This window comes from Pyxicephalus adspersus, chromosome 4, assembly GCF_032062135.1.
Source record: "Pyxicephalus adspersus chromosome 4, UCB_Pads_2.0, whole genome shotgun sequence".
NCBI lineage: Eukaryota > Metazoa > Chordata > Amphibia > Anura > Pyxicephalidae > Pyxicephalus > Pyxicephalus adspersus.
In genome coordinates this window covers 146023819-146041193 of record NC_092861.1, presented here as the reverse complement: position 1 = coordinate 146041193, position 17375 = coordinate 146023819, and the positions used below count along the sequence as shown (strand labels likewise).

At 41.3% G+C, this 17375-nt stretch overlaps 1 protein-coding gene across 1 annotated transcript in view; it reads left to right on the top strand.

Moving 5' to 3' along the window:
* Positions 1-5815: 5815 nt before the first annotated feature.
* Positions 5816-17375, top strand: part of DUSP10 (dual specificity phosphatase 10) — a 48173-nt gene continuing 36613 nt past the window's right edge. The window contains exons 1-2 of the mRNA XM_072409891.1: positions 5816-5931; positions 9077-9929. Coding sequence (XP_072265992.1) covers positions 9125-9929 — 805 coding nt within the window. The 5' untranslated portion in view covers positions 5816-5931; positions 9077-9124. The remainder of the gene's footprint in view (positions 5932-9076; positions 9930-17375) is intronic.

Here is a 17375-nt window from a genome sequence, read left to right as displayed (position 1 = left end):
GTAGGAGTTTCTGGGGTCTCTACTCTGGGTACTCCCCAATTTCATTTGCTCCAGGCACCAGATTTTCCTGCTCTGGATGTCGCTATAATATTACCATTTCAAAAATATTTGAGTGATCCCCTGTTGAGGTAGAACATGGCTGATCATGGACTTTCTGTTCCTGAGTCATGAAGGCCATGCATAGCCTTTCCCATTGACACCAATTCTATTTGCAAAATTGGCAAAATTTGCAGAAATTTTTTAACCTTTTATAAACTGAAAAGTCTTAATATTTTCATCCATGACCAGTCCCCAACATGCTTTTTGAAAGCAGAAGAAGGCAATATAATCTTGGCAAGAGGAAGAATAATCTTAGAACATGGAAATTTAGGTAGGCGTTACTGGGGCTTCTACTCTGGGTACATTCAACTTTAATTTGCTCAATGCACCAGATGTTCCTGCTATGGGTGCTGTTACTCTGTTAGTGTTTTGAAAATATGCGAGTGATCTCTTGCTGAGGAAGGACATGACTGACCACAGACTCTCCATGCATTCCTTCATGGCCGTGCTTAGATCCTGCACCACTTGCAGGGTTCGATTTAGGGTAAAAATTTCAGATTGAGCAATTGCACAAGGCTCCCACTTTCTCCGGAGCCCCAATTGGCCATAAAACCTTGGCAAGAATATTCTCAGAACATGGAAATTTACGTAGGAATTTCTGGGGCCTTTACACTGGATATAGGCTCACCTGAACCCTTCCTGCTCTGGGTGCTGCTTTTCTGTTATCATTTTGAAAAAATTCAACGAAAGACCAAAGATTGCCCCAGCCAGTGTGTTTAGGTAACAGAAACAGAACAGAAATAACTCTTGTATTTTTTCATCAGCATTCTTTATGTCAAAGTGTTTACTCAGAGGAATAACAAGTGAAGCAAGTTCAAAAAACCCGAGCAACTATTTCAGAAGGAAACAAAAATAAAAAACATTTGGCCAAGCATGACATTTGACATTCATAATTTTGAGCTTCCTAATACTTTACATATGTGGTCAGGCCGGATTGTACGAATAACACGAGTAGTCACGAAAAGTTAAACTTGAAAAGTAAATGTAAGCATAAGCTTCCAACAATGACCTTGACTGGTCTTCCAAGTCCAGAGGATTTCAAAAAGGGGGCATCCAATGCATGCAATTTTTCAAATTTTATGACTGGCAGGCACCTTCTACCTCCTGAAATTCCCTGCTGGTCACCAAGGACACCCATCACATTCAAGGACCAATAAGTTGCTGGAGATGGTAGACCAGCTCTTGATTTCTCTTTCTGTGGAATAGATTTGCTTATTAGGTCGACCTTGTGTTGAGGGCTCCTGGGGTTTTTGGGTCTTCCCAAGTGCCTATGGATGTTAAAAGAATGGGGTATCTAACAAGCTCATCTCATTTGGAGGACCAAGAGGCAGCTCCTACCTTTTGCAGTTCCTGTTGGTCATGGATGCCACCCATCAAAATTAAGGCCCCATAAATTTCAGGAGGTGGCAGGTCAGCTCTTGATTTCTCTTTCTGTAGAAGTGAAATTCATATTAGGTCACCCTTGTGTTGAGGGCTCCTGGAGTTTTCTGGTCTTCTCAAGTGCCTAGGATTTTAAAAAAGGAAAGCTCATTTTTAGGACTAGGAGACACCTTCTGCAACTCTTTGATGGCCACTGAGACCACCTGTCAAAATTAAGGTCCAATAAATTACAAGACATGGTGAGCCAGTTCTTGATTTCCCTTTCTGTTAAAGAGATATGCTCATTAAGTTTTCCTTGTATTAAGGGCTCCTGAGGTTTTTAGGTCTTCTTAGGAGTCTAGAATTTCCAAACACAAGGGGGCATCTAATAGGCACATCTCAATTCTAGGACCAGGAGACACCTCATATCTCCAGAAATTATCTGTTGGTCCCTGAGCAAATCCAACACAATGAAGGACCAAAATATTGCTGTAGATGGTAGGTTAGCTCTTGATTTCTCTTTCTGTAGAATAGATTTGCTGTCCTTGTATTAGGCTGTATTTGTGTTAAGGGCTCCTGGGATTTTAGGTTTCTCAAGTGCCTAACCTTAAAAAACAAAGGGGGAACTAATAAGCACATCTGAGTTTTTGGAACCAGGAGGCACCTCCTACCTTCATTGTTGGTTGCGAAGGCCACCGAACTCAATGAAGGACCAATATATTGCTGGAGAAGACGGGCCAGCTCTTGATGTCTCCTTCTGCAATTGGGGATTTTAGGTCTTCTCAAGTGCTTAGGTTTTTGATCTGATTTCTGGAACCAGGTGAAACCTCCTACCTCCTGCAAGTCACAGAGTGCCCTCTCCTCTACCATCCCTTCACAGAGTGGCCCCTCCTTCTACCACTGGCTCCGCAGCATGCCCCCTCTTCTACCACTGCCTCCGCAGGGTGCCCCTTCCTCTACCACTGCTTCCGCAGTGCGCCCCCTCCTCTACCACTTCCCCCGCAGCGTGCCCCTTCCTCTACCACTGCCTCCGCAGTGTGCCCCCCTCTTCTACCACTGCCTCCTGCAGCGTGCCCTCTGTCTACCTCTTCTACCATCCCTTCCACAGGGTGCCTTCCTCTACACTCGTCCCATCTCTTTTCACCCATCAAGTTGAAGGACCAATGGATTGCTGGATATGTGGACTAGCTACTGATTTGCATATTAGGGGGTTTTGGGTCCTTTGGGTGGCAACATGGTATAGTAAAATTCTTCACTTGTCTCCAGACTAGCATGTGTCATTGTAGCTTCTCAGATGGGTTTCTCCAACTTTAGGGTCACACAGGTTTGTCCAACCCAACGTGAGGACCTCACTTCACTTGGGCATTGAAGCCAGTACAAGTTCCCTTTAAGCAATCTAAAAATAACCTCTGTAACGAGAAGGATGAAATGAGCAACAGATCTGTAACGATGAGTGGTGAATGGAAACATAATACTAGAGAAGAGGATGGATCGATATTTGTAAATGACAATACAATTACTTCCTCTCTCCCTCCTACACAGGAACTATATGGATTCCTCATGTAATTCAGATCTTTAGCCCGAGGATTGCCATTCTAAGAATAGTCAGAGCTCAGGCAACACCTATAATGGGCAAAGACCCAATGACGGTACAGATAAAATGGGGTCCTGGGAAAATATGGTGGGGGGGCCAAAATGTAAAGCATTTCAGCTCCATGGACCCCTGTAATTTTCAAATGGGGTCCTGGAATAGGTGAAGGCCCCTGGACAATTACCCAAATTGTCCTACCTTAAAATCTTCCATACAAAGACCATGTTTTTGATATTGACACTCAAATAGGTTAGAAAACTGACCACCATTGATTTGTTTCCGACCCGAGATAAGATCCACCAGGAACTGCACTCATCTCCACCACTTTCCTCAATATACTTAAACAAGGATCTTTTGCTGAGAAAAAAAAACATGGCAGGACATGGCATGGACCTTCTGCTCATTGAAAGTGGTGCTGTGATCCAGCATGTCTTGAATTGGGCACTTTGCATAGGGCAAACAGCAAAAATGCATATGGCTCCCACCTTCTCCAAGGCCCCAATCGGCATTTCATTGTCCTGTAGGGCCTATCCTTAGATTGGTAGTTTATTGTTCTGTATATGACCAATCTAGATTGCTCTTTTATTGCTCCTTGTATGGCCAACATTGGATCAGCCATTTATTACCCAGTAAATGATCAGTCTTAGGTTGCTCACTGGTTGCTCTATATATGGACAGTCTTTGATTGCTCATTTATTGCTCATTATATGGCTACCATTGGACCAATCATTTATTGCCCAGTATGTAGCCAGCAATAGATTGCTCTTTTATTGCCCGTTGTATACTCATTTATTATCATATAACCAGTCATACTTAGACTGATTATTTTTTGATCAGTGCGTGGTCAGCCTTAGATAGCCCATTGGTTGATCTATGTATGGCCAGTCATTAACATCTATTGTCATATATCATACCCTTGTATGGCCACCAATGGATAAACCATTTATTGCCCAGTATATGGCAAGCCTTAGATTGCTCATTTATGGCTCATTGTTTGGTCAGCCTTAGATAGCTCATTGGTTGCAGTCTTTGATTAAACACTTATGGCCCCTTGCATGGCCAGCATCGGACTAATAATTTATTGATCTGTATTTACCCAGCCTTTGATCATTGATTGTTCTATATATGCTCATCCTTAAATTGCCCATTTATTGCCCCTTGTATGGCCAGCATTGGACTAACTTATCGATCTGTACATGGCCAGCCCTTGATTGATCATTTATTGTTTTATAGATTGCCAACCTTAGATTGCTCATTTATTGCCCCTTGTATGGCTAGCATAGGGACAATTATGTATTGCTCCATTTATGGCAAGCCTTAGATTGCTTATTTATTGTCCCTTGTGTAGCCAGCATTAGACCAATCATTTATTGCTCTATATATGGTAAGCCTTAGATTGCTCATTAATTGCCCCTTGTATAGGCAGAACTGGGCCAATTATTTATTGTTCTATTTATGGCCAGCCTTAGATTGCATATTAATTGCCCCTTTTAGGGCCAACATTGGGCCAAATATTTATTGCTCCATTTATGGCCAGCTTTAGATTGCTCATTAATTGCCCCTTGCATGGTCAACATTGGGCCAATTATATATTGATCAGTATATGGCCAACCCTTACATTGCTCATTAATTGCCCCTTTCATATGCAGCATTAGACCAATCATTAATTGCCCTAAATATGGCCACCCTTCGATGGCTCATTGTCTTTTGTATGGCCAGTATTGGACCAATCATTTATTGGTAAGTAAATAGCCAGCCTTAGATTGCTCATTAATTGCCCTTGTATAGTCAGCATTGGACCAATCTTTTATTGCTCCATTTATGGCCAGCCTAAGATTTTTCATTTATTGCCCCTTTCATGGGCAACATTGGACCAATCATTTATTGCTCTATATATGGGCAGCCTTCGATTGCTTATTGATTGCCCCTTGTATGGCCAGCATTGGGACAATCATTTATTGATCAGTATATGGCCAGCCTTCAATTGCTCATTATTTGCCCGTTGTATAGCCAGCATTGGACCAATCATTTATTGATTAAGATAAAAATACACCAAAGGGGGTAAGCCCTGTATTATTCATAAGTTATGGGTTGCCTAGCCTGATAATTTGCAGATTCTTCAATCATTTATTGATCAGTATATGGCCAATCTTTGATTGCTCATTAATTGCCCCTCGTATGGTCAGCATTGGGCCAATTATTTATTGCTCTATATATGGCCAGCCTTAGATTGCTCAATAATTGCCCTTTGGCTGATTGTTCTACAAATATCCAGCCTTAGATTTCCCATTTATTGCAGCATTATACCAAACATTTGCTTTGTATATAACTAGTAACATCCATTCATCAATACACACACAGCCACACATTCACCAATCATTCATCGCTCCAGTCATTGCTCGGTATACATGCAGCCTGGGATCTCCCATCACACACCCAGCACATGTCACCCTCCATCCTCCCAGGTAAATACACAGCAGCTGCCTCTCTCCGGCTCAGTCTGGCTCAGCGAGCGAATGACGTCTCTGATTGGCTGCCAATGACATCAGCCCCTCCGTCCTAGAGAACCCAGGGCTCTCAGCTCCTTGCGCTGCCCCGAACAGCCTCACGACCACGCCCCTCCCTGCCGCCCCCCAGCCAATCCAACCCCGCTGGGAACAAGCCGCCCGCCCCCTCCCTTCAGCCACGCCCCGCTGTGTTCTAAGTCGAGCGTCAGTCATCTACCGCGGCCACGCCCACTCCGAATCTTTTCATTACTCTGAGCAAAAAAGAAAGTAACTGTGTTGCAGCTGCACATCAATGGAACCGAGTGAATGGAAGCTGGAGAGATAAATCAATAGAGGCAGGAGAAAAGCCAAGGGCTGGAGGAAGCTCTCACAACTGTAAGTCAATGCAGAAAAAGGGGGGATATTATTTTTAATGCTGATTGCCTTTTGCAAGCCTGTGGCTCTTCCAGCTGTTGGAGAACTACAAGTCCCAGCAGTGTAGAATAAGACTTGTACTCCCAGCACAGCTGGAACTGCCACAGACAATGCCTATACCTTTCCCTTTTACCTATAGCATTCTCCTGTTCTTGTGATCTGACTTCTAAGGGGTGTGCTGATGCTTTGGGCAGCATGCTGCTGTTTTCTATGTCTGCTGCAGTGGGAGTGAGATTAATAGTATCTTGCATTTCTTGCCATTAACCTCCTAGACTGGACCGTCTGCGTTGCATTGACAGAATTCACCCAAAGGTTGGGCTCTACCGGTGATTTATTATAATCATTTATTATTATTTTATTTTTATATATATTAAGATATATGGCAGCTGCAATATTGTGATCAGGACCCTCCAGACTGCTCCTGCTGCATGAATGCGGATATTTTCAGGCTTACTTTTGACAGGGATATGCTGGAAGTTAACTGCCGCCTGGCCGGAGGGATCACATGGATGCGTTAATAAAAGCGCCCTTGTGGGTCACATGAGTACCATTTGCAACGCACATTAAGCCATTAAAGTAATTTTAACATGCACCCAGAGACTTAAGGGAAGGTCAGGTTTGCTTGTTGTCTGCATATCTTAACTTTCCACGAACAAAATCACCGGCTTGGATGCCTTGGTCAATTATCTCGCCAAAAAATTGGCCTGCATGCTGATATTTTTCATCATTTTTTTATGCTGCAGACCCCCTAGCAGACACCTCAACCCTGGCCGCTGATCTGTAGGTAAGTATGTTGCTGATGCGAAGATGGAGGTCTGTTAAGGGTCGTTTTATTCCAGCTGGCATGACAGGGTCTGTAGAGCACGTCCGCTGATGATATTTTTAGCAGCTGTATATCCTTACCATAAAAAACCAGAGTCATTAGTTATCTCCCCGCTCGCTCGCTCGCGTTCAACGTTACAAAAAAAGTCTCGGTGGAGTTAAATAAACTAGGAGGGGGCCAACTCCGACATGGGAGGGTGGGAGAAAAGTTTTGATTTTGGAAAAGGTTTCAGATTCAGCACTGAAAAATGAGGAATAATATAAAGACAGAAAAATGTATAAAACTTTTTACATCTTGCATAGAAAAAAAAGATACATAATACTGTAGATAAAAATTCCAATATATTAATATATATTAATAAATTCGCATTTGGCAAGGAATAATATATATCTATATACATAGGTATAGATATTTATTAGATATTTATACATCTTGTATTTAAAGAAAGATATATAGTATACAAATGTCAATATATATATATATATAAATATATATATATATATATATCAGATAGAACGTTTGTTGTTTATATGCAATATCTATCTATCTATCTATCTATCTATCTATCTATCTATCTATCTATCTATCTATTTATCTATCATATGTATATATATATATGTATACTATGTATCATTATTTAAATATATATATACATATAATATTCCATATAAATCTGTAAAACATTTCACATCTAGCACTAAAGAAAAATATATTTATATCATTTTACAAAACATTTATATGTGGCACTAAGTTAAATATTTATTCCCTGTATTTATTTATTTCTAATGTTATACAACACTTCTAACTATAATCCCTATCCTTAGTCACTTAGATAACGCACAATTATTTTTAGTTTTTGTTATTACTTATTGTTGCTTTGTTTACTTTTATTGCTTTGCCATTTTTAGCTTTTGTCCACTTTTGATATATTCTTTATACATTACAATTATCTAATAAACCAACCAATTACTAAGGATGAGTTTTGCTTCCTTACGCCTTTACAAGCTGTTTAATAAACTTCTAGATCCTGTTAGTAATTTGAAAGTCTGGCTTGGGAATGCCTTTGGTCTTCTACACATAAACAGATATTATTTTGATTGGCCGTCATCTCTGTCTTCTGGATGAGAATGGCAATGACGTCTGAGAAAAGTCTGACCTGCCGACCTGAGTGCTTGTTGTGGGTCAGTGACTCACCAGGTAGCGCAGGCGGGATTGGGTGACAGCTGCTAAACCTGTAACTTCTAAAAGAAAAAAAACAGCTTTCTGATTGCTAGCACAACAGGTTCTCTTTATTAGTTGAAGAAAATGAATAATTAGGTAAGTTTCTGCCTTTTAGGTGTAATCATGTTCATGATTTATTTTTTTTGTCCAGAAAATGTATTCATGCTTTGCTGCTTGGCTTTTGCTGGCAGAAATAGAGATATGAATACATTTATCAAGGAGTGCTTTTGTATCTGTGATTAGATTTTAAACTATGTTCCAGGCATTTTACCTCCAAATCCTCCTCTTGTACCTGGTTCCTGTAACAAACAACAACTTTTATCACTCTCATTGACATTATCTGCAGGGAGGTTATTTCTTATTGGTACAACATGCCCCCAGAACCACATCCCCCAAATGCCCCTTATACACAAAGGGCCTGATTTAATAAAGCTCTCCAAGGTTGAAGAGGATACACTTTTATCTGGGAATCTGGGTGATCCAGCAAACCTGAAATAGATTTCTTAAAAGTAGTTTGCTATTTGTTAGCAAATGTTTTCAATCCTGGACCAGATCCATTCCAGGTTTGCTGCATCACCCATCTTCACTGATAAAAGTGTATCATCTCCAGCCTTGGAGAGCTTTCATAAATCAGGCCCTATGTCTGGATGGCAGTTAGAACACAAAAATGCTGAACTGGGAATCAATGTGTGGATGTGGTGTGACAACTGCTTGGAATTTCAGGACTGCAAAGGAATTATGTTGTCACTGAATTTACAGAAGAAGTATTTTCTGTACTTACAGCAAATATAAAGGGATAAAACATACGGAAATGTGCATGCATTGGACAGATTTTTGGATTTCTTTTCTCTGACATACGCTATATATTTCTTAGTTATTGGAATATGTATATAGATTATGTAAATGTCTGTAGATGGTAAGTTCTCAGTGCTCAGGGGCAAGGACTTTATATGCAAAGTTCCTCATGGGAGGAGACTGATGTGGATTTTTTTCTGTGAAATGCTGCAAATCGTGTTGGTGTTCTATAAATGAAAAATTATAACATATTTCTATGTTTTCCAGCTTATGACCAACCATTCTACTTGACTTGGCACTCCTCTGGGGTTACTCATGCCTCCATCGCCCTTAGACGATAGGGTTATTGTGGCATTATCCAGACCCGTGAGACCTCAAGAACTCAACCTCTGCATAGACTCTTCCTTCCTTGATTGCGCCACAGTTAGTGGCAGCTGCAAATCCTTACTCAGCGCAAGTGTTGTCTCCTTAAACGCGGCCAATCTGACGTATATGCCATCTTCCAACGGCTCTGCACGTTCTTTGGGTTGCGGATGTAGCAGTGCCAGTTGTTGCAGTGTGGCATCGTATGACAAGGACACTCAGAGCCAGGCCGTCAGCAGCACCACTCTTACCAGCAGCGTCGCTGGACCCTCCACCGCTTCCTCGTCCAACCAAATGGTCAACAATAATGAGAACAGCGCCAGCCTAAGTCCATCTGGTGGAGTTAGCAGCCCGGTGTCTAGCTCTACCAAACAGTTTACCAATGTCAAGATCATCTATCCCAATGACTTGGCCAAGAAGATAGTAAAATGCAGCAAAACTCACCTGCCCAACCAGGGCCCCGTCATCATTGACTGCCGACCTTTCATGGAGTACAATAAAAGCCATATACAGGGGGCTGTTCATATTAATTGCTCCGACAAAATCAGCAGGAGAAGGCTACAGCAGGGCAAAATCACGGTGTTGGATTTAATATCATGCAGGGAAGGCAAGGACTCGTTCAAGAGGATATTTTCTAAAGAGATCATCGTTTACGATGACAATACCAATGAACCAAGTCGGGTTATACCCTCCCAGCCGCTCCATACGGTTTTAGAGTCACTGAAAAGAGAAGGAAAGGAACCTCTGGTGCTAAAAGGTAATATGATAACTGGTTATGAGCCGCCATTTTTAAAGGGGACCTTTCCTGAGGCAACCACTACTGGCATCCAAAAGGATGTGGAAAGAATGGCAGCCGTGTTTTTCTTAGGAAAGGTTTACATTGGGTGGACCTTGGATGGAAAGAAGGTCATTGGCTACATTACCACCTTTTTGTGCACGTGTCCCCACACAATTATTTATTCCAAATTAGTTTGGTGCCACTGAATGGGGAAGGGTGAACTGTTATTATTATTTTTACTGAAAAGAGAAGGAAAAGAACCTCTGGTGCTAAAAGGTAATATGATAGGTGGGTATGAGCCGCCATTTTTAAAGGGGAACCTTTCCTGAGCCAACCACCACTGGCATCCAAAAGGAAGTGGAAAGAGTGGCAGCCCTTGTGTTTTGCTTAGGAAAGGTTACCATTGGGTGGATCATGCATCCAAAGAAAGTCATTGGCTACATTGCCACCTTTTTGTGCACGTGTCCTCACCCACTTCTTTACACCAATTTAGTTTGGTGCCAGTGAATGGCGAAGGGGGGAGATATTGTGCTCTAAACTTCCAGTAGTTAGCTAGACAGCCCTTCCTTCTTAAAGTCCCAAGTTGCCAATTCCAAGCCTTGTCCTCCTTTGGTAGACTACCAAACAGCAACCCCTATCAGAAGACGACTCGGGCAATGCTGACAACATCACTTGGGATTTCCAAGCAGGAAAGACAGAGTTGTCAGGTTATTACAGAAAGACAACAGATTACTAAGAGGTCACAGGGTATTTATATGTACTTGCAGCATTTTCAATGAGATAAACCATGTGGAGATGTGAAGTTATAGAAGTGATGTACTGCATATGTTTTTCTTAATTTTGCCCAGAAATTCAGTGCCCATTAAGTGAGCCTTCCCATTGGTTAAGAGTTGGGGATTGTAAAATCAGATAATAGCACCATAAACCAGAGTTTGATGTCCTCCCTTTGGTCCTATCCATCACCCTTTGACGTATATAAAAAATCTTTCATTTGCCCATGTCATATTTATACCCTGCTTTAGTAGTGTGTCGGTATTACTCCAACGGTGTCCCAACTGCGCATATGCCAAAGGGGCAAAGAAGGACAAAGGGGGTGTTGAACATTGCCTGTGGATTGTCTGGCACTGTGATCACCGCATTCTTTGTATTACAGTGTTACAGTAACAAATATTTGTTGCAAAAGCTGCCATCCCTGCGGGTGTTACTGAATGTGCCAACGCTGGGGGCATTACCTACCATTATTCAGAATGCAGCCTATATGCCTATTACCAATCCATTTACCTCCTTTCAGTAGGAAGTCATTTCCACTAAACCTAACAATTATATTTTGAATAGGTTCAACAACTTAATGTCTTTTTCACACATCAAAAACTCAGCTGGCACCACTTTGCCTTCTATAGCTCCTCTTAATAAAAGGATTGGAGAGGTCGTTGTCACGATTGGGTTTTTCTACTAATGAGGGGGCAGCTAATGTAAAATTTTGGTGGAGGCGGTCACCCTCATGGCCGATGATAGTGATGCAGACTCATAGACACTGGTCATGCATTCCCACCACTCAGATCTTTGGTTGGAGTCCTGGTTCTTCTGTGCCGGAACCCCGGTGTTCTGTGCCATGGCTTACAAAGAATTGGTGACCTTCTCCAATCCAATCTGGCAATTGAGTGTTGCATTCTGGTAAGTAGGGGATCTGCTCTTCCAAACCCACATGTACCATGCATACTTCAGCAGACAAAGGGGGTGAGCTGAGTATTGAGGTAAAGGGATGTGTGCTTTAACAATGAAGCCAATCAGTTGGTCCTACAAGGGCAAAGTGGCAGATTCTCTGCAAGGAAGTGACAATATTTGTATTAGCCCCCCCCCCCAACTTATTTATACTTACCTCCCCAGCACTACTTCTGCTGTGCCATGCCAAAATACCTCCCATGCTCCCATATTTATTTAGCTGTATTCATGTTCAGCTTTATTTAGGTTGCTGCGCCCCTAGATTTCCCTTTTTCATATTAGATTCCTCTTTTTATGGTGATTTTGTATATTGGGGTTTTTTTTCGCTGATTTGACTTGAGAAAGAGGAAGATCTTGTTGTTAGTGATCATTGTTGGGGAAGCTGCAGAAAGACCAGTCTGTAAGTTTCTGAGTTTGACCTGGTATCAGTCTCATACAGTTCCTGTGCTGCAGAAATGGACATGTAACAAGAAAGTCATCATAAAGACCCTATCAGTTTATGTGCTGACAATAATTATGCTCATTGGAGGAGAGATCAGAGATAAGCTGTGCTGCCTCTCCTTTCGCTGTCCAATCAAATGCTGAGGTCAAGTCCAAGATGACTTTGGCTCAGAGGTAGTAGGTTAAGTAATACTGACCATCAGACTGAGGGCATCTAGTGGCAGGAAAAAGTACTGCAAGGCAAATAAAATTTATTCAAAGGGATTACTGTGGCATTTTCCCCCATTTTCCTTTGTGGTCACAGAGACAGACAGCATGGTAGAATGTATTGCATTGTGCCCTTGCCTGATGGAGTCCAAAGTATTTGCTGTTGGGGGGCCTCGGCCAAAGCTGAGGACAACTGTTTTACCCCAAGGAATGCTATTATGATAAATCTATTGGATGTGGTTGTTGTAACTGTTTATACCCTGTGAATCTGAGCTCTCCTTAGTTACTGTCCTACAGTCCCTGGTGTCCCTAAAAGTGCATTATACCCTTGTGGTGAGGTCCCTGGGCACTGCATGGGTTTATGATTTGTTTGGCCCTGGAATCTGCCGCTCTCTTCCGCTGTCCTACCTCTCCAGAATGTGGGTGGTTCCTAGCTGTCCTCCCATACAATGCAGGACTGCTGGTCCTGCATATATGTGATGATGTCAGAGAGCTGTGATTGGCCAGGTAGTTCCTTCAATGGTTGCAAAAAGAATGTTTGCTGGAGTGACCCCACTGTTTTTAAAGCAGCCTAGAAACTTTAGGAAGTCTAATAGAGGTTTGTTTTTGCTCTTCTGTACCACTTCTACAGGAAATGAGAAGAAACCCTTTAAATATTTGTCCCCAAGAGAGGATCTTTTTGCTTCAATTGAGGATCTTCTTGTACTTCTTGCTTTGCTAAAAACTTAAGCATTTCAGTGTTTAACTCAGAATTTTTTTTAAGCCAGATGGGAAGAAATTGCAGGCGGGTGGCAGCCCCTTGTATAGTTGCTGAAAAGTGCTGGGTGGTGCGCCCAGCTAAAAGAGGCTGGGGAGAACACTACATTTTTGGATTTCCTTTAATTTTCCGTCTCATTGCTGGCCAACTAGAGCCATAGAGGGGTAAATCTATCCAATGTAACCTTAAAAAAATCTAAACCTGCCCTACTCTAAAAAAGAACACTTTATAAAAAACTAATTTGGAGCCACTGTATAACACCAGATTACATCACATCCTTTTCCCTTCATCCCTCTTCACTTTGTGCTTCCAGTTATTTGAGATTTATGCTATATAGAACTGATGAGAGTCAGTCCTGGATTGAGTCAGCGAGACATAAGGAGGAGCAAAATACTCATTATTATTATTATTTTCTTTTTTACTATGATGGTGCTTTTACCTCGCCTCTCCTTTTACATCCTAATGTTTTTCATTCAGCAAAATAACTCTTAGATATAAGACACACGGGTCGATGATTAAGCTTTATACACATGAAGTATTGTGATTCCCACACTCTGGGTGTGTGCCGTCAACACCTCTCTGTGTCCGCCCATGTCTTATAGGGAGCTGTAATTGTTTGCACTAAGCAGGGCTGCAACAAAACAATTCTCACAGTAAAGCTGTTTCATTTCTGGAGAGGCGGGAGGTGAAAAATGAAATTATCAGAACTGGTGACATGGGTAATGCAAGAGCGTAGAGGAGATGTGCAACCAAAACCAAAAACTGGATAAAGCTCACATTGGCCTTCACCCAATCACAGAACTTTTGTAGGATAGAAGTCTTCACTTAGTTCTTTGATCATCACCTACCAATGAGGCTAAAAACATGTGGTCACCTCTCCAAATATTGTGTTCAGGAGTTTCTAGTGAAGAGTTCAGCAGAAAAAAAACACCAAATTGGGATTTTCACTGCATGAAGGTTAAGCTGTCCATCAAGTTCAAAAGCTAGGGAAACATAATACAACCAGAACCCAGAGAGAACCATATATACAAAGTTGATCCAGAGGAAGGCAAAAAAACATTTAAAGCCTGGTACTATTTCTCCAACAGAGTAAAAAATATCCTCCCTGATCTCATGGGGCAATCGGATGTTCCCTGGATCAACAGCCTCTGTTAGCGTAACTTCAAAACCTTAATAACCAGTTAGATTCTGTTAGATCATAAAATATTAACAATAACTGCTAAAAACGCATATTTTTTGTTATTAGATACGTATAAAAATAATTGGACACTAAATAACAAGTGATATTCCAATAACAAAAGATGACAAATATTGTCTTAATAACTCGACACGTTTCGCAGTTAATAAGTCTGCTTCATCAGGAGTTTCATGTATAGGGACATAGTACACATGAAGTTCAAACTGAACAGTTAAAAGAATGTTCACCTGCACATTGGCCAAAACTAGGTCAGCAAATTATGTGCAAGGGAAGGGGAGGACTAAGCGGGGGACTCCAGACAATGTCACAATATCTCCAAAAATAGAACAGAGATATATCTACACGTTATAGAACCAGCACGTTACATCAAGCTGAAGGGTTCTGTAAATACTACAACATACAAAGACATTTTAGACCATTTGGGGGTTCTTGTTATGTTCTGGCATGACTGGACCCTTGAGTAGGAAGCAAGCTCCATAAAGTCATGGTTTGGTTTGGAGGAACTTGGGTGTTCTTCATGACCTGAACCCTATTGAACAGCTTTGGGGTAAGTTGGGGCGTGGATTGTGACCAAGAGCTTCTCATCCAGGATCAACCAACATCGTTTTGCCTAAATCAGTACAGGTAGTCCCCAGGTTAAGGACATCTGACATATGGACGTCTCCTAGATAGGAACGGGGCTTCCCTGCAGGCTCGTGTGCAGGACGGAGGCTTGACCGGTGGGAGGGGGTGGTTTGCATGAATTGCAGAAGAAATCTTTTGCTAAACACAGATGACGTTGTGGGTGATCTTAATGACTGAGCTCTTTCTGCAGCCTCTTGTAACTCTTTAATCACCAAGACAAACTCTGCAGCTATTTATTTTTGCATCTCAAAGCACAGCTTGCTCCAGAAGTTAATGAGTGTCTAGGCTCCATAAAGTTTTTTTTGTGATTAACTCACAGTGAGGATTTTATACAGTAACTGACACCATACTGCCTAATATTATGTTGAGACAAACATCTGTCCTAATTGCATAGATTAAAATAATGTATCTGTTCCGACTTACATACAAATTCAACTTAAGAACAAACCTACATTCCCTATCTCGTATATAACCCGGGGACTACCTGTACACGTTCCCATCAAAAACACATTTCCTGATCAAATCTTATGGAAAGCTTTTCCAGGATGCCGCTAGTTGAGACAAATCCAACTTCATATTCTTGTCTATATGTTTGGAATAGGATGCTCAATAAACCTCCTATTCCAAACTCACAAACATGATTATGAAGTTCTGATGTCCATAAACTTTTTCCTATATAAAGCTGAAGTTTCTTCTGATATTTTATCTTCTGTAGTTCCTCATTCCCCTCTCATTAACATGTTGATGACATTATTAAATAAAGTTTCTGTTTCCTTATTCCTAATTTTAGAACCTGGTGACATCATTGCTAGGTGTTTGTGCAGGAAAAAACAGGAAGCTGCAATAATGCTTGCATGCAATGTAGAGCCTTCATGATTGAAAGAAATGAAATCCAGTAAATGATGGGGGTGAGTCGGGGACAGTCAGCCTGGGTTAGATAATGCTGGATGTCCTCCAGCCCAGGAAATGAGGCGGGCTCTGATTTGTTGCAGCTTCTAATGCACAAAGCTGTGCAGTGAAATCAAAGCAATTTCAGGACAGGATAGGATCATGTACAATATATCTTACAAAACACAACAAATTGGATTAGTTATTGAGCAAGAGCATGTTTCTTATAGATGCAACACATGTTAACAAAGTACAGTCTTATATGGTGGAGCAAGACTCCTACTCTTTGGATTAAACGTTATTTTTTGGTGTTTTGGAGTTCATTGTGTTTATTAATAATGAACTGTATATTTATATAGCGCCAACATATTATGTAGTGCTGTACATTGAATAGGGGTTGTAAATGACAGACATATTAACAGGAGGAGAGGATCCTGTCCTGAAGAGCTTACAATCTAAGATGTTACATACATCATACATATCTCATGACATATTCTAGCCATATAATAACTCTGCGGCACACTTCCTCCTTCAGATGGAATGTGGCCATTTTTCCGCCGTGATTCATTCATACGTAGCAGTACATTTATGAAATGCCATTTATTACAGCTCGCAGGTATTACTAATTGTGCACCTCACGCAAAGGTCTAACTGTCAAGCAAATGCTTTCTATAAAAAAAGGAACACTTGGTAGCTTTACATGTCTGTATTATTAATTTCCTGACATGTCCCATTATACAAAAACATTTTTTTTTTTTAGCCTCCATCAAGCTTAATTAAGCTCCTTCGAGCTTCAGTCCTGTGACTTTACCCAGGCTGAGATGTCATCAGTTTGCTGCGGATAGGAGATAGCTTAACCCCAGTCCTTTCTCATCCATTGATTAGACTGCTAAATGTAATCTATGTTATAAACCACAGGAAGCTGATCAGTTTCCGACATTTGTAATCCAAACCAAGCATTACACAGCACAGGGATTTATATGATTATCTCGTCATTAAGCTTACATTTCAAGCAAGGATGTAGATGGTCATTCTGGATGATGCCTGAACAAAGATGGCTCTCTAAAATCAGAGGAGATGCTGTGTGGCTTTTAAAGGCTTGCAAAATGCATTCATCTCTGTATCCCTATTACCTTAGGGGAACCCTTGAGATCCCCATCAGCTCTGTAGATTTGTATGGAGCTTTTAAGATCCCCAATATCTCTCAACCCTTAAGATTCCCATCATCTCTGTTACAGCATGACTGTGCCCTTTGCAGCCAAAGACATAGTTTGATGAGTTTGGGTTGGAGGAACTCAAGTGTCTAACACAGCCCTGACTTCCACCCTACTGTACACCTTTGGGGGGAAGTATAACATCAATCTTGGGCAAGGTCTTCTCAACAAACATCAGTTACCTGGGCTGAAGATACTCTGAAGATCCTTATCATCTCTATAGATTTGTAGGGAAACCTTAAAGATCCCCATCATATCTGTAGATACTTCCGGAACCCTTTAAATCCCTATAATCTTTAAAGATATGTAGGTAACCCTTAGGATCCTCATCATCTCTATAGATATGTAAGGAACCTTTAAAATCCCCATTATCT